Source organism: Vombatus ursinus, unplaced genomic scaffold (genome assembly GCF_900497805.2).
Source record: "Vombatus ursinus unplaced genomic scaffold, bare-nosed wombat genome assembly UNPS02005659.1, whole genome shotgun sequence".
NCBI classification, from domain to species: Eukaryota; Metazoa; Chordata; class Mammalia; order Diprotodontia; family Vombatidae; genus Vombatus; species Vombatus ursinus.
The window spans coordinates 17,570,454-17,594,608 of NW_020945437.1; the positions used below are offsets into that span (position 1 = coordinate 17,570,454).

Sequence of the window (24,155 nt, forward strand, 5' to 3'; positions counted from 1 at the left end):
ATTTGGAATTCAAAATCTTATAAATGTGAATGTTGAAAAAAATAAAATGATGAGGCTCTAAAAAAATTTTTAAAAGAAAATTGATTAACTAATGCAGGTCCAGAGGAGGGGAATTAGGATGCCATGGGCCTTTGGGGACCATACAGGGGTATGCTGATAAATATTTAACAACCAGCTTTCCAAGGGGGGGAGATAATATATCCACAACACTTTTTAGTTTTCTCTTCATTATTAACATTTTCTCCCACTACTTTCTGAAGCCTAACAATCAGTAAAACAATAAATCAAGCCATGTTGTAAAACATTTGCCAATTTCAGAGGTGTAAACCCTCATAATGAAAATTTAGTAGTTGGCTCTTGAAAGCCAGTAGGAGCTGACTTCAGCATATCCCTGAGACCGTGCTGTTGTGTAAGGAGCTGGAGATATTGGTCCTCAGCACTTAGGAGGAACATAATAACTTTCTTTAGGTATTCGAAGGACTTATCATATGGAAAAAAAAACTAGACTCAATTCTGTTTGACACTAGAGGGAAGAGCTGAGGCCCATGGGCGGAAGTTATAAAGAGGCTTTAGACTGGGACTTGATGTAATTAAAAAAAAAACAAAAACAAAAACTTCCCCCAAATTAGAGCTATCCAAAAGTGGAGCCACCTGCCTAGGGAAATAACGGATACTCCATCGGTCGAGGTCTCAGGTAGAGGCTGCATGGCCCCTTGTTGGGCTGGAGATGGGATTCTTGGGTGCGGGTTGGTCTCAGCACTCTGTAAGGACCCTCAAGGGGCACCATGATGTAGTGGGTAGAAGTCTAGATGTGATATCAAGGAGACCTGGTTACAAAGAGACTCTTACAACTAACTTGACCATGGACAGAGCCCCATCTATGCAGTGGAACCAAGAATAGGTATAACATCTACTTCTCAGGGCTTTTACAAAGTTAAAATGATATAATGTATATAAAATGATTTGCAAATTTTAAATCTCTGTGCTGATGTTAGTTATTATTCTGACTTTGATATTCTGTTACTGTGGAAATATTGTAATTCTCTATCTTGCTTTTCCTCTGAAAATTGCATGGGAAGTAGGAACTTCCTTGCCCCAAGTAGGTAGCTTTGAAAGGAATTCATTGGTGAAGATTCCATTTAATTCAATTCGGTAGACATGTACTAAGCTGGGCATCGAGGGAGGTACAGAGTTTAGTTAAGACATTCCCTGCCTTCTAAGGGAAACATGGGAATAGGCCAGAAATCAAAATTTCTTCATCCAGCAAACCTCAGACTTGTTGAATTCCTTCTTAGAGCATTGCTGTCCCCAGCCCTGATTCTGATGGCAGACACGGCGACCTGGGAGATGTGGGGAGTGGAGGAGCAGGAGCCTAACGAGAAATCTGCCTGCGCTCCCCTAACCTGCCGAATCAACCCCCTGACAACATGCATGTTGATGGATTGCCCGAGTTCACAGAGCCTTGCCTTTATACATTTATGCATGTCTGTTTTATGCCCCACTAAGCAAACACATTTCTCTGTATGTGCCGTGTCGCATTGATCCAGCTGACAGCATCCAAGAGCAGAATGGACCCATTTTGAAATCCATGGAGCTCCCTCCAGGTTCTGACCTCCCTCCCATTTAGAGTATTCAGCACGTATCTCCTTCTAGTCTGTACTACCAGGCTGACCTTTCTTAGGAGATGGAAGTCAATAGAGACAGATCATGCCAGGGAGCAGTAATTTGTTACCCAAGGCCAAATCTACCATTGCCAAGAGTGTTCAGGCAGTCATTATGCCAGCCTGTCTTTTCCCAGTGGTTGGGACTTACAGCTGTATTAGGTTAAAAGAGCACACTGTCCAACCCCACTGCTGCCCCCCTACAAAGCTAAGCAGCTGGTGGCTGCCTGAACCCCATTCTTAGCCTTTCTTGTTGCTAACCTCATAAAATATATTAAAATAAATTCTAGAGTTCTCCCAGTCCTATCATTTCTCACCCTTTGCAAGCACCGAGAGATGTAAATTGAAAAGGGTACATTAGAGAAAGTAAATATTTATGAGAGCAATGGGGTGATGCTCTTACACAGTGATTCACCCAGCTGTCGAACCTCGGGCTGCTTGCAGGAGCTGACACTTGGAAGGTTTGCTTTGACTTAAGTCCGTTCATTCATTTGAAAAATCTTTATTAGGCACCTACTATATATAAAGCCCAGTATTGGGATCCTGAGCAGAGACATCATGCTGTCATTTAATCATGCTTCAGTCATGTCTGACTCTTTGTGCCCCCTTTGGAGTTTTCCTGGCAGAGATCCTGGAGTGGTTTGCCATTTCCTTCTCCAGCTCACTTTACAGATGAGCAAAATGAGGCAAACAGGATTAAGTGACTTGCCCAGGGTCACACAGTCATATTTGAACTCAGGTCTTCCTGCCTTCAGACCCAGCACTGTATTCATTGCACCACTTAGCTGCCCAGAGACATCATGGTGGGGAGAAAAAAACAGGAGGCTTGCAATGGGAAATGCCTGGGTTTGAATCTTGGTTCCACTTCCTACCAGCAGTGAAGTAACTATGGACAAGTTAGGGCAGCTAGGTGGTGTAATGGATAGAGCCTTAGATCTGGAGTCAAGAAGACCTGAGTTCAGGGGCAACTAGGTGGTACAGTACATAGAGCACCAGGCCTGGAGTCAGGAGGACCTAAGTTCAAATCCAGCCTCAGACACTTACTAGTTGTGTGACCTGGGCAAGTCACTTAACCATGAATGCCAAAAGAAAAAAAGAAGACGACGACTGCCTGAATTAAAATCTGGCCCCAGATACTTAATAGCTGTGTGACCTCAAGCAAGTCATTACACTTCTGTTTGCCTTAATTTCCTTAGCTGTAAAATGAGGGTAATAATAGCACCTACCTACTAGGATCAAGTGAGATAATATTTTAGAGCGCTTAGCACAGTACCTGGCATAGAGTTAAGTGTTATGTAAATAGTAGCTATCATCATCATCATCATTATCATTATTCATTTCTCTGAGCCTCAGTTTCCTCATCTATGAAATGAGGATAATGTCTTTTCACTACTTACCTCACAGGATTGTTCTGTGGTAAGTATCTTATAAAACATGAAGCACAATAGAAAAGTGAGCTATGATTCACACACAGTCCCTAGCCTCAGAATTTAATAAGTGTATGTCACACAGATTAGAATAAGATGATTGTATTTCCCTTCAATCTGTACACTAACCCTCTACTAGACTGTAATCTCTTTCAAGGCGAGGATTGTGTCTTATTTCATTCTTATATCTCCCCCAGCACCAGGCTTTGTATATAGTAAGTGCTTAGGGAATGTTTTTAGAATAATAATAATTAATGAAAATATTAACAGTTCCTGCCACTTACCTAGGAAAGCACATATTTGCCTTTCCTCTCTCTTTTCTTTGTGTATGAACCGTAGAATCAGACTTTCCAAAGAGGAACAACCTCAGAATTTCCTCAGGAGGAATCCTCTCCCTACCATCCCCCCAAAATGATTAGCCAGCCTCTACTTGAAGATTGCTAGGGCTGAGGAAGTTGCTCCTCACAGTAATAGTAATAATAATAATAATTGCTCGCATTTACATAGTGCTTTGAGCAGCCAGGTGGCACAGTGGATAGAGTGCTGGGCCTGAAGTCAGGAAGACCCGAGTTCAAATCCAACTTCAGACACTTATCAGCTGTGTGACCCTGGGCAAATCACTTAACACTGTTTGTCTCAGTTTCCTCATTTGTAAAATGAGCTGGAGAAGGAAATGGCAAGCCAAAGTGTCTTTGCCAAGAAAACCCCAAACAAGGCCCAAAGAGTCAGACAAGACTGAAATGACCAAACAACAACAATATAGTTCTTTACTGTTTACAGCATGCTTCTTTCACAGTCATCTCACATTCAGGATAGCAATGAATGTTATCCCTTTTTCACAGACAAAGAAACTGAGGCTTAGGTGGGGTAAGTGGCTTGCTTGCTCAAGGAAGATAAATGAGTGAATGAATGAATAAGTGAATAAAAGAATTGGAAAATACTTTGAGATTAGATAGGGGAAAACATCACATCCACCTAGGGGGATTAGGTAAGATGTCACAGAGAAGACAGGGTTTGAGCCAGACTTTAAAAAGATGAGTTGGATGTCAATAGGTAGAGTTGGAGGTGAGCGAAACATAGCAAAAGCATGGAGGCAGGAAATGGAGGACGTAAAATCATCGATCTGGAGCTGTAAGACCTGCAGGATTGTTTAGAGGAGTTTTTCATCTTTTTGTGTGTCATGGGCCCCTCTAGCAGTCGGTAAAACCTGTGGACCCTTTCTCCAAATCATGTTTTTAAGTCATTGAAGTCAATTTAAGGTAGAGGTTAGTAAAAATAAACATGTAAATTTTTTCCATCCAAGTTCCATACCTGCCCCCCTCCCCAGAAATTTATCCCCAGACTCCTTGAGGGTCCATGGACACTAGATCAAGAGTCTAGGGTCCCAATCTGATCTAGCCCAAACGCTTCATTTTACAAAGGGGGAAACCAAGTCCTAGAGAGATGAAGTGATCTATCAACCCAGAGTAATATAAGAAAAAGCTGGAAAATTCTGGTGGCTCCAGATCGTGGAGGTCCCTGAATGTTAATGATCAGGCCAGGACTGTGGAATGCCCAGGTTGAGAATGAGAGACATTTTATTTCTGCCCTTTTGGCTCTATGAATGCACAGCTATCATTGTAGTACTTGAAATCACTGAGTTTAAACCCAAATGAAAGCTCCCTGAGAGCAGGGACTGGTTTGGGAATTATCTGTCTTTCATACCCAGCTCATGGTAGTTGTTTCATAAATGGGATTGAATGCAGATGCTACTCTTCTGTAAATGCAAGGGAAGGATCACCACCATCCTTTCAATGTCTGCATTGGCCCTACCATGATTTTGCATTCCTTCCTTAGAACTGAGCTCAGAGCAGCAAGCCACCAAAAGTTGTTACTTAAATGTGTGCTGGCAGCCTCACATTAATTTAAAATTTCCATCTTGGAAGAACTGATGGAAATCTTTTTTTTAAGGTCTCAATATCCGTTGTATTTATTTTTACTTGTGTCTAGTTTGAAAAACACATTGTAACATTGTACCACACAGCTAGAACACTGCAGAGTTTGGTCACGGTATTCCTATTAAATAGTTTCAGAGCTTAGGACTAACTTTAACTCTGTGCTTTCCACCTTGACATCCTTGACTGGATCATCTGGTAGATTGTCTACATGGAAGACCTTGCCCTCTCTCATTGGTTCTATGGGCAGTGTTTAGGGAATCCTCATAGGATCAGAGATCTAGACATACTTGGCTAACGTCTCATACCCTGTTAACTGACTTTACACAGAGTCAGACTTTAGAGAACAACTCATTCTATCTCTTCATTTTACAAAGAAAGAAACCTAAATTTAGAAGTTACATTGATAGGCTCAGGATCACCCAGCAAATAAGTGTCAGACCCAGAACTTGAACCCGAGTGTCCTGATATCCAAATCCATTGTTCTTTTAGTAGACCAATCACTGATTACAATCAATTAAAGTTAATGTTCTTGTAGCATAGTGTGCCAAAGAGGTGTTGTCTAAAAACTGATGGAGCTCAAGGGTAGCAGGTTGACCACTAACTCTAAATGGTTTGTTATACTGAATCCTGGTACTGTTTTACATGAATGATACGACAGAAATTCTACAGCTTTTTAGCTATGCACTGTTAAGCTCTGAGGATAGATAGATACAAAGTCTCTGCCTGCCCTCACAGAGCTTCAATTCTATTGAAATTGTATTAAATTGGGTTTCAGTTACTTCATCTGTAGTGGAGACAATGGTATTTTGCCTGAGGCTTCTTCCAGCTGGAAGATGGTTCATTCTACAATAATACTTATTTCTGGTTAGATACTTCTGGGCAGCTGGGTTTCATATTCTTTTCCAAGGGTTTTTTGTTTACTGGAGAAGCCAGAAAGTGTTGTAACCTTACCACCTTAAGACCGTAAGGCAATAAGGCTTAGTGGTTGGTTGGTTCAGGGAACTAGGAATCAGAAGACCTGGGTTCTTCTCCTGGGTCTGTGACTGGGGGCACAGGATTTAGAGGTGGGAGAGGGTCTAACACTGCATTTGATAGACCAGGTCCCTATCCATGCTGAGCTTCCAGGATCTCCTCTCCTCTTTTACTACTTCTCCCCCTTTGTTCTCCAGGCTCTGCAGGAAGAGATCAGCATCTCGGGCTGCAGCATGAAGTTGAGCTACCTGAGCAGCCGGACGCCTGGCTACAAGTCCGTCCTGAAGATCAGCCTCACCCACCCCACCGTCCCCTTCAATCTCATGAAGGTGCATCTCATGGTAGCCGTGGAAGGACGCCTCTTCAGAAAGTGGTTCGCTGCTGCCCCAGACCTCTCCTACTATTTCATCTGGGACAAGACCGATGTCTACAACCAGAAGGTGTTTGGCCTCTCAGAAGCCTTTGGTAAGCTACCTGGTATTCTTAGAGTCATGCCTGTCAGAGGGGGCGTGTAATAGACTGTCTCCTGTCCTTCCTCCTTTTTCACTTCTCCTTCCTCTTCCTACCACTGCAATACTCACCTCACTTAGGCAGCTCACTTCTGTTTGATCTGAAGTTTCTTCATCAGTCACCTAGGGGTAAAGGATAAACTCACAGATAATGTGTAAAAGCAGTTGTTTGGACTAGAATGATCTCTAAGGCCTGTTCCAACTCTTAACACCCTATGCCCCTGCGATTTCATGAGTCTTTTATTCATCTGTTATGAGCTTACATTATTTCTCACATTTTTATGTTAAAAGTCACAGTTTTACTACATGGCAACTGAGAGTTGATCAACAAACATTCATTAAGCACCCATTATGTGATTGGCACTCTTCTAAGTACTAGGGATACAAAGAAAGGCAAAAGGAAATCCCTGCTTTCAAGGAGCTCACAGTCTGATGTCAGGAGATTTTACTTCAGGCAGTATAGGGTAATGGAAAAAGTAGGTCAAGCCAATAAGCATTTATTAATCACTTACTATGTGCCTAGAACTGGGAGTATAAATACAAGCAGAAAGACAGTCCCTGCCCTCCAGGATCTTACATTCTAACGAGGAAAATAAAACATAAAAGGGAGCCGAAAGGGGGAGAAATAAGAAGGTACTTGTCATGGGGACTGGTGGAGAAAGTCCAGGAGATTCAAGAGTGCAGCCTAGAGAAGAATAAAGGCATAGTTGGCCTGCCCACCGTCCTTAAAATGGAGGTTCTGGGAGGGACCAGCCAATCAGAGTGAGGGGATGCAAGAGTGGTGAGAAGTAGCCCCAGGTGGAGGAAAGTTCCACTGTGAAGAGGTTTCTATGATGTGGGAGAGAAAGTTCTGAGGAGATGAGTTAGGAATGTAGCCTGCAGAGGAATGGAAAGAGGATTGTGACCAGAAGCTCTGGTTTCCCTTCCTAGACCTATCAATATGACCTCCTTGAGTATCAGCTGCTTCATTTGGAAAATACTAATACTAATACTACCTGCTCCAAAATACTAATACTACAATACTACATATTAATACTACCAAATACTACAAATACTAATACTACAAAACTAGATCCATTGTGGATCAGTCAGTAGCCAACAAGCATTTATTAAGCACTTACTGTATTCCAAGCACTATTCTAAGTGCTGAGGTTAAAAAGAAAGTATGGTCCCTGCCCTCAAGAAATATATATTCTAATGGGAGAGACAACATGCAAATAACTTCATACATACAATTTATATACAGTGAAAATGGAAGGAAAACTCAGAATCAAGGATTTAATGTTAGACTATATGTGAGAATCACTACTAACCATAAAGCTCTGCTTCAATACATCAACTGCTGTTATTGTTATTGTTCTTATTACTATAATTAATATTGTTGAATCTTGGAGCTAGAAGGAGACTTCAGGTCTCCTAGATAAACACTATGACTAATCTAACTTAAAGATGAATAACATTCTTCAGAGATCTCTGATTTCATCAGTTTGGATTGTCCTACTGACAGTACCATTTACAACCCTTTCATGCCTTAATATGAACTTTTTGAAATTTCTATTGCTGAAAAATTCATAACCTGATGGCCAGCCTTCTGGTGATGAAGCTCTTTGAATGTTGCGAGGCTCGGCCTTTGGATGCCAGATGCGTGGTCTGTCATCAGACCCATGCTTGAATTCTTTCCAGCTAGACGACCTGGCAGAGCTCCATTTTATGTCCACTCACGTAGAATTTGGGAGTTTTAGTTCAACTTTCAAGCACGCTAAAGCCCTGATGGAGGAGGACTTAGTTTAATTTGAGAAAAATTGCATGGAGAGGAAGAGAAGAGAGGGAGAAGAGGAAGTGAGGGAGAGAGAAAGAAGGGAGGGAGGAAGGGACAGGTTATTTTATTTTGCATAGTTCTGGGTGCTGCAGTTTAAGAAGGACATTAATCACCTAGAGAAAGCATCCAGAGGAGAGCAACCACGATGGTGAAGGGCCTTGAGACCATGCTGTATGAGGATTTGCTGAAGGAGCTGGAGATATAGAAAGATAGATAGATAGATAGATAGATAGATAGATAGATAGATAGATAGATAGATAGATGGATGGATGGATGGATACATACATGTATGCATGCATACATACATACATACATACATACATACATACATACACCATTTGTTAAATGCTTATGTCTGGCACTATACTAAATGCTAAGGATACAAATAAAATAAGACAGTGCCTGCCCTCAAAGAGCTTACATTCTAATGGAGGAAGACAACACATAAAGGGGCATTGGAAAAGGGGAAGAAGGAGAGTACCCATGAAGAAACATGGTGAAGAGAGTGCAGGCTGTGACAGTGCTGTGAAGGCCTGATTCCTAACAAGATACAGCAGAAATCTCACCAGGCAGGTAGGTGGTGCAGAGGACTTGGAGTCAAGATGACATGAGTTTGATATCTGTCTCCAGATATTCCTTAGTTCTGTGACCCTTGGCAAGTGACTTAACCACTCTGGGTCTCAGTTTCCTCATCTGTAAAATGGGGATAACAATAGCACCTACCTCACAAGGTTATAAGAATCCAATGAGCTAACATTTATAAAGTGCTTTACAAACCTTAAATAGCTAGACAAATGTTAGCTATTGTTATTATCATTATCATTATTATTATTATTATTACATTTTAGCAGACTTGTGAGCTGATCAACGTAGAGACTCCTTCCATTGCTCCAAATCATAACCCATCTCTGCTTTCTTGTCCTATGAGATTTTTATCCATATCTTTCTGTTTATAGAATCATAGATTTAGAGTAGCAAGGGACTTTAGAAGTCTTCATGTTCAACACCCTCCCCCCCCCCCATTTTACAGATGAGGAAAATGAGGCCCAGTGAAGTTAAGGGAATTGCCCAGGGTCACATTGCTAGTGAGTGTCTTAGGCGAGATTCAGACTGGGCCTTTCTGACTATGTTTCCAGAACTCTATCCACTGCCCAGGTTTCCTCTGTTTCTTATAATATGTCATATACATCAGGCCAGCACTAGCCTACCTCCTTTCCGGGTTGTTCCAAAAAGATATAGCAAAGAATAATATTAGTTAATATTTTATATTATCTACTACCCTAGCTAGGTAGTACAGTGGATAGAGCACTGGACTTGGAGTATGAAAGACCTGAATTCAAATCCAACCTTAGACACTTACTAGCTGTATAATCCTGGGCAAGTCACTTAACTTCTATTTGCCTCAGTTTCTTCAACTGTAAAATGGGATAATAATAGCACCTACCTCTCAGGGTTGTCGTGAAGATCAAATAAGATAATATTTGTAGGAGCAGCTAAGTGGTGCAGTGGATAGAGCACCAGCCCTGGAGTCAGGAGGACCTGAGTTCAAATCTGGTCTCAGATCAGAAACTTGACACTTACTAGCTGTATGACCCTAGGCAAGTCACTTAACCCCAATTGCCTCGCAAAAAAAAAAAAAAGATAATATTTGTAGAGCTTAGCACAGTGCCTGGCATGTAGTAAGCACTATATAAATGCTAGCAGCAGCAGCATCACTATCATTATTATCATTATTATTATATCATCATTTCAAGTCTGTTACAACAATCTCATACAAGTATCATTGTCTTCATCTTGCACTTGAGGAAACTGATGCTTAGCTAGGTTAAGTGACTTTTCCACACTTGTGTGTTCAGTGGCAGAGGGAGGTATCCCACAAAAGACCACAAGGACTCTAGGGTCAGGGCCCTTTCTTTCATATTATGTTAACACTGTGTTAAAATGATACATTAATAACCTTGGTATATAAATGGCTTTGACTCCTTCCCATAGTGAGATAGACCTCAGAGGCCATCTGGCCCAACCCCTTCATTTTACAAATGAGGAACCTGAGGACCAGAGACTTTGTGCCCTGGTCAATGCCATATAGCTAATAAGTGTCAAAGGTGGGATTGAACTCAGGTATCCTGACTGCAAAACTCTTTATATTATATACCTCCTCACACTCAGGATGCCAGATAGCATTTTTAAAGGGAGGGATGCTATTTCATTATTTATCGGTATTCTTTTAATGTTTTTCCATCCTTTTCCCAGTGTCTGTCGGGTATGAATATGAATCCTGCCCAGACTTGATCTTATGGGAGAAGAGGACCGCAGTACTTCAGGGCTATGAGATTGATGCCTCCAAACTGGGAGGATGGACCTTGGACAAGCATCATGCCCTCAACATCCAGAGTGGTGAGTGACTCAACAGAAGGCCACATGGCCAGGGCTGCAGGGGCTAGCACTTGGTCACTGGTCTCTGTAAATCATTCAGTGTCTACTTGAGGAAGAAGGCTGCCGTTGGCAAATAATTTATTGTAACCTACATTTCCATAGCAAGCTCCATGTGGAGAGATTTAAATGAAGAAAACAATCTATTGGACATAATAAAGATTGGTATCACAGGTTTTGGTTTTTTTGTTTTGTTTTGTTTTGTTTTTTTGGTGGTGGTTGCTTAAGAACTAGACAGAGGTATAGGCTATGTATGTAACCAGTATGCATACCAAGCATTTCCCTTTGCTCTCAGCTAGGCCACCAACTGGTATCATGACCTAGGGCAAGTCACTCAGCCTTCTTAGGTCCCAGGTTGCTCCTACCACACTTATTTCCAACCCTAATGGTCGAATGATATTATATTTGTAAAAGCACTTAGCACGGTCCCTGACACATAGTAGGCACTATATAAATGCTTTTGACCTCCTTGCCCTCTCTCACCAACTTTCTATCATCTAATATTTTATATTCTACATCCCTTTCTGCTTCTAATAAAAGCAGCTTTTCTATGAAAAGCTCAGAGTCAACCAAGCAGCAATCTTGTATTTTGGGAGAAAGGGGAGATTTTCATATAGCCCTTCTCATTCATTCATGAAATAAAGGCCTGTTACAGAACAAGAAAAATTACCCTAGAAATAATTATTCATCCTGAAAATCTTTATTCAGAACCTACTATGGACATGACCCTGAGCTCAGTACTTAGGATTGTCTGTTCATTTTTATTTGTATTTATTTATTTTTTAAGAGATTGTGGTGACCTTATTTTTCCCCAGTTAATATTTTTTCCAATTACATGTAAAGATATTTTTCAACATTCGCTTTTATAAGATTTTGTTTTCCAAATTTTTCTCCCTCCCACCCTCACCATCCCCCTCTGCAAGACAGCAAGCAATCTGATATAGGTTATACATGTACAATCATGTTAAACATATTTCTGCATTAGTCATGTTATGAAAGAAGAAGTAGAACAAAAAGAAAAAACCACAAGCAAGGAAAAACAAAAAATAAGTGAAAATAGTATGCTTCGATCTGCATTCAGGCTCCATAGTTCTTTCTCTGGATGTGGACAGCATTTTCCATCACGAGTCTTTTGGAATTGTCTTAGATCATTGTATTGCTCAGAAGAGCTGAGTCTTTCATGATTGATCATCACACAGTGTTGCTGTTACTGTGTACAATGTTCTGGTTCTGCTCATTTCACTCAGCATCAGTTCATGTAAGTCTTTGCAAGTTTTTCTGAAATTCGCCTGCTCATCATTTCTTATAGCACAATAGTATTCCATTACATTCATATACCACAGGTTGTTCAGCCATAATTTATATAATTATATCAATATATATGCCCATAATTGATGGGCATCCCTTCAATTTGCAATTCTTTGCCACCACAAAAAGAGCTGTTATAGATATTTTTGTACATGTGGGTCCTTTACTCTTTTTTATGATCTCTTTGGGATACAGACTTAGTGGTATTACTAGATCAAATGGTATGCACAGTTTTATAGCTCTTTGGGCATTGCTCTCCAGAATAGTTGAATCAGTTCACAACTACACCAGCAATGCATTAGTGCTCCAATTTTCCCACATCTTCTCCATATATATTCATTAAAAAAACACACACACAACAATGCCTGTGTAAAATAAAATCAGAGGAGGAAATCAGTCACTCAAAGTTGGCTGTTCATGAGAGGAGAATGGAAGGAAGCTCACTGAAGGCAGGGGTGATTTTTTTTGTTTTGTCATTGTATCTCTAGCTCCTCAAACAGTGCACAAACAGAAGGTACTTGATAAATCATTGTTAGCTTGGCTTTGATATTAGTTTATCAAGGGCTTTGACATGTTCTAAAAATACTGAAAATCTAGCAAAGATCTTGAGGTATGTAAGATGTTTTTTAGATTAAAACAGTTACATTAGTTAAGAAGAATGAGGCATAAATTCACTCATAAAATAATTTCCCAATAGGTAGAAAGGTATCTTTTTTGTCCATACATGTTAAAGAAAAGGTGAGATTTGTTATCACTTTAACAACAATCTCATTGTTCCAGATAGGGCTTTGTAGCATCCTCAAGTTTAAAGGAATATGATGGTTCTTTTAGTCCAAGTTTCTACCCTAGGCAAGAATCCTAGCTTCTGCATCACTGACAGGTGGCCTTCCAGGCATCTAATTTAGACCCTTGTCTATAAGCTGAGGAGAGGATACATATCCAACACAGATGGTTGTCAGTCCAATTTTTTTAAGCTCTCTACAGATGGTGCTTTCATAACCTCCCAAGGAAACCTGTTTCTGTGTCTCACCCTCTCTGGTATTATCTCTTGCTGAAATTTAAGGGAACTTCTTCCATTCTTTTTTAAAAATGGAAAAGTACTGGTCAGTATTCCCTCAGCATTTCCATGCCTTTTCATCACCTGGGATTCTTGTCCTCGTATTTTCTCCAATTCCCCATAGAGTATAGACCTAGGATGCTAAGTCTTTGAACATTAGGTGGGTTCCACAGGCACACTAGAATTATCTCTATGTTATCCTTCATCTTTGGCCAACCTCCTTTTCCAGTCCTAGATGCCATGGGTGCCATAATCATGATTTCACACCTCATCTTGCCTATTGGTCACTTTCAGTCATGTGCTCCTTACATTGGTGTGCATCTTAGCATCGCCTTTTGGTTCAACTGAAAATCTGATCCTTGATTTACAGCACATAGTATCACTATGAGAATATTGGCATTGGAAATTATAGACTTTTGCAGCAACAAAAAGATATCTAGTATTACTGAAATTCCTGAACTTTTTTTTTTACCAAGTTCAAAACAGTCATCTCTTCTCTTCCTCTTCAATTCTGAGCCTAGCTAATTGGTCTTCAATAGTAACCTTCAAGATGTGTATATTAACTCAATGACCTTCCCACCCAACTATACATCATGATCTTGGTGAAAGGCATTCATTAGCTACTTGTTTTTTCTTGGGTGGATTGTTCAAACAAACTTTTCATGACTCTGGATCTCATCAAGGAGGTCCTGGATCATTCCAGTACTTGATATACTCAGCACCATGATATTTCTCCATATCCCTTTTAAAATATGAAGCCTTGAAAAAAATCAGGGCAGCTAGGTGGCGCAGTGGATAGAGATCCAGCCTTGGAGTCAGGAGGATCTGAATTGAAATCCGGCCTCAGACACATAACACTAGCTGTGTGACCCTGGGCAAGTTGCTTAACCCCATTGCCTAACCCCCCCAAAAAAATAGACTCTACAGCATAAAACCCAGTCTATTATCAACGTTTTCCCACTGTGTCTTAGTGTAATTTTGGTTTTGACTTGTTTTGTTGTCGTTTTTTTTCAGGGGGAGGGGAGCAATCGAGGTTTAGTGACTTGCCCAAGGTCACACAGCTAGTAAATATCTGAGGCTGGATTTGTACTCAGGTCCTATTGACCCCAGAGCTGGTACTATATCTACTGCACTACCTACCTACCCCTATGATTTCTTTAAGTATATCATCTTACTTTTTGGCCTATCCAGCTTGTTGCTATAAATGGCTGTCAGGCAGGTGCATTTGTGAAGGGCCTACTATGTGCCAGGCACTGTACTAAGTTCAGGAGATACAAAGAAAGGCAGAAAACTCTGCCTGCCCTCAGAGAACTCACAGTCTAATGTTCACTGTCTTGAATTCACTCTCTGTGAGAATTCCAAAATTTATTTATTCAGGAAGTCTCTCTCAAATAAATCACAGAAGAATTTTTTTGCTTGTGCATAGAAATTTCTGCATATATGCCATCACCACCACCACCACCACCTAAGGAACCCTGTTTCATAACAAAGAAAAACAATTCAACAAAACCATAGAAAGAACAATGTAGACATAAGCAAGGATAACTGAGTGGAGGCTGGATGGTCTGAGGGTCTTGGCCAATCGTTAGTTAACATAATTCCGAACTGAACTGAACTGGATTGAATTAAGAAAACAAAGAAGAATCAGGAATTAAGGAAACCAAGAGAATCAGAGAGGAAATGGCATTTGTTGACTCAATCGCTGCTTCCATTTGTCCATTTCTCAGAGATATGTAAAATTTTATCACCTTCTCAGATGAATTTTTAAGTTAACTTTCAGGGTTTTTTTAAATTGGCAAATGTAAGCATGGCTAGCCATTATCTATTTCTAAAATTTTATGTTTAATAGAAACCAAATAGACAGCTTAGTTTAGTAGACAACTCCCTGGATTTTTGTAATAAGAGAGCCTGGGTTCAGATCCCAAATCTGTTGTTCATTACCTGTGTGACCTGGGGCCAAGTGTTTCTCCTGTCTGGGACTTGGTAAAACTAGAGAGTCAGATTAGATCATCTGTAAGGTCCCTTCCAGCCCTAAATCTCAGGATAGGAGACCTCACTGTACTAAATAAAGGCATGTTTGTGACCAAGGAAAGGAAACACGCTTCTTCATCTCAACTTACTTTTTTCTTTCTTCGCCTTTTTCCTAGGTATACTACATAAAGGAAATGGAGAAAACCAGTTTGTATCCCAGCAGCCGCCCGTCATTGGGAGCATCATGGGTAATGGACGGAGGCGAAGCATTTCCTGTCCCAGCTGTAACGGCCTTGCTGACGGCAACAAGCTGCTGGCTCCGGTGGCCCTGGCGTGCGGCTCAGATGGCAGCCTCTACGTCGGGGACTTCAACTACATTCGGAGGATCTTCCCCTCTGGCAATGTCACCAACATCCTGGAGTTAAGGTAGTCACTTGCTCGCCATGACTTTCACTTCTTCTGCTGGGGCCCCGGTGGAATTAGCCGCTGGGACTCCAAGGCGGCATGGCGGCATGAGCAAGGCCGTCTGGGATGGGCCTCTGTGGTCCACATGTTCCACTACATAGGTGGGACAAATGACGCTGAGTTCTACCCCAGCAGAGAGTTCCCTCCCCAAGGCAATTTCTCAACCCTACCAACCAGCCTTTGGAACACATTGCAGGTCAAGGCAAGGCAGAAGTCCTTTTTTTTTAAATCCTTTGGTGTTAGATCAGAGATTCAGTAAGAAGAGCTGTTTTACAGAAGGTGAAAAGAAGGGGATTATGGAAGCTATAGAGATGTTAAAATGTGGTGCCAGTTGACTTCAGTCCCTAAAGAGCAAATTATAGATCTCCTTCCTCCTCATATATTCATTCATTCATCCTTCATTCATCCATTTGTCTTCAAGGAGCATTCCTCATATATTCATTCATTCATTCATCCATTTGTATTCAAGGAGCATTTATTTAAGTACTTACTGTGTGCCAGGCACTGTGCCAGATGGTGAGGAGACAACAACAAAGGGGTCTGTTTGAAGTACCAGATTCTGATCTAGACCCTCAACAAGAAAAGTTAAGTACCTGAGCACCTCCTGGATGCTCTTTGTTAAACTCTCCAACGTTCAACATGATTTAGTAAACATTTATGAAATGACGACTGATTTCATAGCACCGTACTTGTTACTAGGGGAGATATACAGTTTAAGATGAGATCCCTGCCTTCATGAAGCTTATAATCCAGTTGGGGGAAGCAGGTATGTGAATGTGGTAAATACATGAATGCAAAAACAGGCACCTCCTCAACATTTAATTCAATTCAGCAAATGTGTATTGAGTATGTACCATGTCTTGAGCCTCTTCTGGATACCAAGGAAGCGAACAGCATTTAGCTAATACATGGTCCCTGCCCTCATGAAGCTCATGGCATAGTAAGGGCATTGTGACTCCCACTGGATTTAGAGTCAGAAGCCTGAGCTCAGGATTCCAGCTCTGCAGCTTACCCCCGTGTGACCCTGAAGAAATCATTTCATCTCTCGAAATTATGTGTATATGTGTGTGTATATATATATTTTTTTTTTCTATGAAATGAAGATAGCGTGGTGTAGTAGGCATTGTAGTGGGTCAGCCTTGGAGCCAAGAAGACCTGGGTTCAAGTCCTGCTTCTGGCACATATGGGTTGTATAACTACAGATGAACTACCCCATTTCTAAGTGCCCAGGTCAAGTCTGTAAGATAACATTACTAATGAGGTGCTATTCCCTCAGTGGAGGGAGTTCTCCACATTGATGGAATCCCAGGCCTGGCTCACTACCCGCAAATGGAAGAGACACAGTATCTCTGATGGTAAATCCTAAGACCTAAGAAATTTCTTTTTCACTGGGCAGCTAATAGCACAGTGAGCCTAGAGTCAAAAAGACCCAAGTTCAAATCCAGCCTTAGATACTATTAGCCATGCAACCTAGGAAAGTTGCTTTACTTCTTTTCCTCAGTTTCCTCAACTGTAAAATGGGGATAATAACGGCACCTACCTTGCAGGGTTGTTGTGAAGATCAAATGAGATAATATTTGTAAGGCACTTAGCACAGTGCCTGGTACACAGTTGGTACAATATAAATGCTTATTCCCTTCCCCTCTTCATTCCCTCCTTTATTGGCAAGACAGCATCTGTTATCACCAGCCTTTGAGATCCTCATGGTAAATAATATCCTAGGTGTCCCAAAAAGAAAGCCGTGCCAATGGTGTGGATGTTACAGCTAACATGTATACCACCAGAATCCAAGACACTCAAGGCACCTCGGCCTCCCCCATCACCATCACCAACAAGACCCTTATTCCAGGCCCAGGTGCCAGGCGGAAATAGTTCAGAGACCCAGAGTCTCCATTGTTAAATAAATTCATTACGTATTCCCTCTAGATGTAGCTTTTCCATAATTAAGCCTCTTTCCCTACCTTAATCCGTCTTTTATGGTTTCTGTTAAGAAAGAATCCCATGACTATGAACTGTAATCTTGAAAGTCCCTCTAAGGGATGGGGTAAAAGGCACAGGGTAGAGGCAGGTAGGAAGGAACTTATGATGTAGTGGAAGTAGCACCAGATTTGAAGGCCGATTCTACAACTTATAATATCATACATGTAGATTTTGATGTGGAAGGGCATCTAGGATAGAGTGCCGGGCCTGGAATCAAGAAGACCTGAGTTCAAATCTAGCCTTAAACACTAGGAGTGTTACCCCTGGGTAAGTCACTTTCTGCCTGCCTCAGTTTCCTTACCTATAAAATGGGGATGATAATAGCATCTATCTCCCAGGGTTGTTGTGAGGAACAAATGGGATAATGTTTGTAAAGTTCTTTGCAAACCTTAAAGTGCTCCGTAAAATGCACAGACAAGGAAACAGGTCCAAAGAGGGGAAGAGACTTACTCCAGGAAACACAAAAGAGACAGAGCCCATATTTCAACCTAAGTCCTCTGAGTCCAAATCTAGCACCCTTCTAATTGCAGCACGCTGCTTCTGTTTATTGTCTCTTTGACGATAGAGAAAGTCACTTAATTAATTATTCAGCCAATCAACAAACATTTATTAAGTACGATCCCAGTTTTCAAATCCATAAAATGAACAGATTAACCCAGATGGTCCCTCACCTCCCTTCCCAGCTCCAAAGTCCATGATACTGTGACTTGGGGGTCCATCAGAACTTGGGTTCAGTTCCCAGCTCCATCACTTAGTAGCTGTGTAGCCTCGAGAATGACCCTCCCGTTCTCTAGGGTGCTTTTCCTTCTTTAGTGAAGTGAGGGGATTAAATTTAGAAGCTACTAAGACCCCTTCCATTCCCTAAATGGAGAGTGGTTTTAATATTTTTCAAGGATGACAATGTATTAAACATATGCATCTCTCCATGTCCTCCTGAAAAGTATAGAGGGAGACAAATGAGGACTTTCAGAAAGCTTTCCCCACCAAAACTTCCTTCCAACAGTCTCCACCAGCAGAGCGCAAATGTCAGCTCTGCTGCGGTTGATGTCTTTGCTTATAACTGTTCCCTAGGACCAGAATGTCTTCCCTCTACCTCTTTTCCTGCTGAATTCCCACCCATCCTTTAAAGTCCCGAACAAATTCCACCTCTTCCAAGAAGCCTTCCCTGTTCCTCCTGGTTGGTAATGACCTTTCCCCTCAGACCTCACTTGTCCTTCTCCCTGTAGCTCGATAACTCTCCATGTCATTTTGAGTATCATACTTATCTCTTAGTGTCTTTCCCCTCTGCTAGACTGTAAGCTCCTTGAGGGAGCCCGTCTCATCTAAACACCATTTCTCCCTCAGCCATGGGCACAGAGCTATAGCTCCTGAATAAGTATTTGTTGAATTGAATTGAATTGAGTTTTTAAATGGCGCCCACATATTTTCCAGTCTATTTGGGATATTTATAGGCAGAGAGAGGAGTGGAGGAGATGAGATTCAGGAAAGGAAGCATGAGCTGGTGGATAGAGTGTACTAGTAGTTAAAATCCTGCCTCAGATTCATACTAGCTGTGTGCCCCTGGCCAAGTCACCTGGACCTCACTTTTTTCATCTCTGAAATGGGAAGGCTGGACTCAGAGACCTCTAAGGTCTCTTTTAGCTCTGAATCTAAGATCTTATGACACTGTAAGTGCTTAGAAGAGAAGACCCTGCCCTTTATAGTAAGAACAGCTTACAATCCTGCAGCACTTTTTGGTGTGAAAGTACTTTCTGATCCATTTCACCTGATCTTCCAAAGAGTGAGTTAGTGCAATGAATGCAGTATCTAGAGCCAGAAAATGTGAGTTTGAATCTTTTCCATTGCATGATTCTCATTATTCTCCTTCACTGCATCATATGTTCCAGCCAAACCAGACTGTTCCATGAATTCAAAACACCATCTCTTACCTCCCTGCATCCCCATGGGCCATCTCTCATACCTGTAAGGTACTCCCTCTTCATTTCCTCTTAAGATCCTTCTCTGATCAGATTCTATCCTTCTCCTAGCTGAAAGCAAACTCTCCCTGCTCAAAAGAGCCCAAAGGCCCTTTGTCTGATATCTCTTCTGCCACCATCACTCCTCCTTCTTGTTGTTCATTCATTGCAGTCATATCCAACTCTTCATGACCCCATTTGGAGTTTTCCTGGCATAGACACTGGAGCGGTTTGTCATTTCCTTCTCCAGCTCATTTTACAGATGAGGAAATTGAGGCAAACAGGGTTAAGTGACTTGCCCAGAGTCATACAGCTAGCAAGCATCTGAGACCAGATTTGAATTCACAAAGATGAGTCTTCCTGACTCCAGGCCCAGCACTCTCTCCGCTGTACCATGTAGCTGTCCCTCATCACTCCTTACCTTGTGCTATAATTCTCTGTGAATGTTTTCTGTCCCCCCTGCAAGAGAACATCACTTCCTTCAGGGCAGAGAAAGTTTGGTTTTGTCTTTGCATGATCAGTGCCTAGCACAGAGTAGCTGCTTAATAAATGTTTGTGAAATTGAATCAAACTGAATTAGAACAAACACATTTGCATGATCTCCCTTTGTGACCTTGGACTAGGTACTTAATTTCCCAAGCTACCAGTCTCCCTGCCCATCTCTCAAAGGGTTTTTGTGGAGATTAAGTGAGATAGCAGACAAGAAAGTCAGGACTAAATGTGACTGTTTTTTATGAAACCCTGTGAAAAGACTCTGTCTCTATAGGTGGGTGGTCTTATCACTGCATGCAACTCTAGTCAAAGAACCAAGATAGTCCGTTAATGAAATTACAGTACAGTTACGACAGCATCATTTACATTTTCTTAGGCCTAATGATATTTGAAAACTATTTGCAAGGGTATATATGTGTCTGTGTATATCTATATGCCAAAAAGTTAGCTAGCGGGAGAAGACTTTTTTCAGGGACAGAGTAGAAGACTGCCTGCCATGGCATAGAGCGATTGTAGTGTGTCAGGGGAGGGAGCATCCCTGCCTCTAGAAGCACAGCCCCTTGAAATATACACATATGGTAATGTGGACCCATCAATCACACATGCGCTTTCAGCAACCATTCGCTGAGATCCTATTATGTGCAGAGAGCCATGCAGTTCACCATAGGGAATACAGAGATAAGATGTGTACCCACCCTTGTAGGGTCTCACACATCTGCCCCCTCTTCTCCCATGGCACCTCCCTGATTCAGGCCCTCTTTCCCATCCACTTGGATTATTACAGGAACCTCCTAACAGGTCTTGCTGTCTCTTCTTAACTTTCCTAAAATTCAAACTTCAAATCACCATCAGAAAAATCACTCCTGCTCAAAACTATTCAGTGGCTCCCAATTGTCTACCAATGAAATTTTTAAATTCCTCTTCCTAGAATTCAAGGCTCTCTACAGACTAGCACTACCCAGCCTCTCCACCTTCATCTCCTTTTTTTCCTGTATTCCAGCCAAATTGAACAACTTTTTTAATAGTCTTTTGGGGATCAGAGGAGTGAGATTGATGGTGGTAGTAGAGATAAGACATAATATGTACAGATGGCTATAATACAAAATAGAAATGCAAAATAATAATGATGTAAAAGAACACAAAATGAGTATATAGGAGACAGTCAGAGAGATGAGAGAGCAATTCAAGATAGAGGAAATTATTACATGTGGACTGGGTATGGGGAGGAGAATCAGGGGTGACTTCCTGGAGGAGGTGGTACCTGAGCTGGGTCTTGAAAGATAGGAAGAATTTCAATAAGAGGGGGAAAAGGAGGTCATTTTATACATGTGTCTGTATATCTACATAGAGATATATAGAAATATATGTATCTATACATCTAAATCTCTGCATATGGGTGGGTAGACACATATATTTCTAAATAATTATTCAAGAGAAACAAACTTTCCAATCCCCATGTAACCCTTGTTAAAGGACCAGGATGCATCAGCTCCCTGAGCTATGGTTCCTCTCAGCGAGCGGCTCTGGAGCGGGTAAAATCCTCCATCCTCGGCGATGTGTAGCAGCTTGTAAGAGAGCCCACTGACAAGTCATCTCCAATCTGAAATATATCAGTGTTCCAGCTGCTAAATGTTTATTTATTATCGCACCTCACGGTACCATTGCTGTCAAGTTTTCAGTCTGCTAATAATGCTTCTGTCCCAGCTTCTAACACTTCATTCTTTCTTCTGTTTCCTGCATTCCTGTCTTCTGTCAGAAATAAAGATTTCAGACATAGGTAAGCCAACCAGGGGAACATTTCCCTCCTCCCCCACCTTGCTGCATGTCGTCCTGTGGTGAGCCATAGGTGCCATTTCCAGGTGACTCAACGGCTGGTGTTAAGCCTGTAGATTAAGCCTGATGGAGGGTAATCAATCAGTCACTGGGAATGAGTGGAAGCCATGAATCAGGAGGTGGGATGGGCACCAACTCCCCTCAGTCTGTTGCAGAGAGAAATGGGTAATGTTTAATTGGCTGCGGACATGACAAATTGAGGAGACAAAGGCGTTTGTGGAGAGGGGGTTTTTTTTTAAAATCTTGAATACTTTTGCATAGAAATGTTAATGCCTTGGGTTTCGTTGTCCTCCAAATAAAGGGCAGACCACACTGAAGTAAGATGATCTTGATAATAGAGCCAAGCCATTTTAATGACTTCCACAGAAAGAAATGGAGACCTCAGCAGTCGTGGCCAGAATCCAAAGGCCAGCAGGCGTGGGGCCATTGGCACGTTTGTGGGTAACCCATGTGCCTGGGATTGGGAGGCCTGCGAGACAGCTGTTGTGTAGCCTGATGGTTTGCCAGTAAGGGCATAGTTTGATAGGCCAGTCGATGAGACTCCTAAAGGAGGTGGTTCCCAAGGTGGACCTTTGTTATAGGCAGCTGCAGATTTTGACCCAATCAGCTACACTTGGAGGAATGTCAACCCACCACCATCACCTGTCATTGCCAGATCTCATCTGCCTTCTGCCAAGTATTTATTCATTTCAATTTCCCAGTCTCCCCATCCTCACTCAGATATGGATGGCTTAAAACGTAAAGTGTCTATAAAGTTCATTATCATTCTTCGGGTGTGGATTAGGCAAAGACGATTGGCCTGGGAGTCAAGAGGCCCAGATTCTAATCTCAGCCCCATTACTGACTAGATCTGACCCCTTATACAAATCCCTTCTCCTTTATGGCTTCAGTTTCCTAATCTTGAAAATGTAGGACTTGGATGACATGTCTTCCAGCTTTATTATTCCATAATCAGATATTCTATATTAATATTTTATAGTCAGTATTCTGTAGGCTAACATTCTCTGTTGTGAGGTCTCTCTCAGCTCTGACATCCTCTGTCCCAAGGTCCATTCCAGCTCTGACTCGAACTTTCTTCATTCTACGGTCCCTTTTAACTCTGATGTTCTATGTTCTAAGGCCCTTTACAGCTCAAATATTTGGGGATTCATACATGATATGAATTTAGTACTGAACAGGGGACCCCTCACTACTAACTTGGTATTCTGATAGACCATATCCTGAGGACACAAAAATAATTCCCATTGTCCTTCCAAGTGGCAGATTGCATTCACGTGGAAGTAGAGAGTAGCTGTCCTTCCTTCCTAATAACTTTCCATCAGTCACTGGGAAGTTATTTGCCCTCACTTCTATGTGAAAGGGATAAATGGAAACCACTTGTATTGGGGAGAATCAAGCTCCTTCACCAACATTACAGAGTATCCCAGAAGAATTCACATGCTTCCAAAGTCACCAACATTATGATCAGGGGAGCAAAATCTAGCTGCCACAGTAACGTTGAGCCTCTGGAGACCCAGAAACACCTACCTGGGAAGCAAACATTTATTAAGCACCTACTATAGGAGACAGACTCCACTAGAGAGCTCCATCCAGGACTCATGGAGATGATCCTGCATTCTCAAAGGCTGGACCTGTGACATTCAAGGTCTGACTGTTCACCCTTGGTAGGAAAGGTTTGATGCATGAGTCTGATGAGGACTTATCTGAGGACTAGCCTAGTGGAAAGATGCTCATCACCAGGTGGGCCAAAGATGATGAATTTTTCTAGCACAATGAATATTGAAGATCATTAAAATTGTAGAAAACCTAAGAGCTGCATTCAGAGATCTCTGAAGTATGGACTTAGAAAGTAGGGGAGCCTATGTATAGGCAGAATGAGCCCTGGTCTGGGAGTGAGGAGTCCTGGCACCTAGTCCTGACTTTCCCTCTGCATGACTTGGGACAAGTCACTTTATTTATATGCCCAATATCTATGATCCCTTCTGCTCTAAATATGAATGTGTGTACTCTTTGAGGTATAAGAATATATGGGGGCAACCCCAATCAGTGGCTGGAAGTGAAGAAGATCTGGAGATTCTAGTGGACTGAGTCTAGGGTCCTCTGGTAACATGGATATCTCCCACCACTTCACCTTCAAAAAAAAAGAATATGATCTTGAATTCAAAGAGAGAGGATAGTCCTACTCTACTCTGATCAGACTGCATCTACAGTACTATATTCAGTTCTGGGCATCACATTTTTAGGAAAGACATTGATATAGTGAGGCACATTAAGAGGATGGGTGGCCGTGACGATGAGGGGGTTGGAGACCATGTCATACAAGGACCAGTTGAAGG

General features: G+C 41.7%; 1 protein-coding gene across 1 annotated transcript in view; it reads left to right on the plus strand.

Annotated features, from left to right (window-relative positions):
* LOC114032701 (teneurin-4) overlaps window positions 1-24,155 on the plus strand; it is a 412,175-nt gene that overhangs the window by 338,692 nt on the left and 49,328 nt on the right. Inside the window, exons 18-20 of the mRNA XM_027848083.1 lie at window positions 6,195-6,462; window positions 10,579-10,722; window positions 15,271-15,520. Coding sequence (XP_027703884.1) covers window positions 6,195-6,462; window positions 10,579-10,722; window positions 15,271-15,520 — 662 coding nt within the window. The remainder of the gene's footprint in view (window positions 1-6,194; window positions 6,463-10,578; window positions 10,723-15,270; window positions 15,521-24,155) is intronic.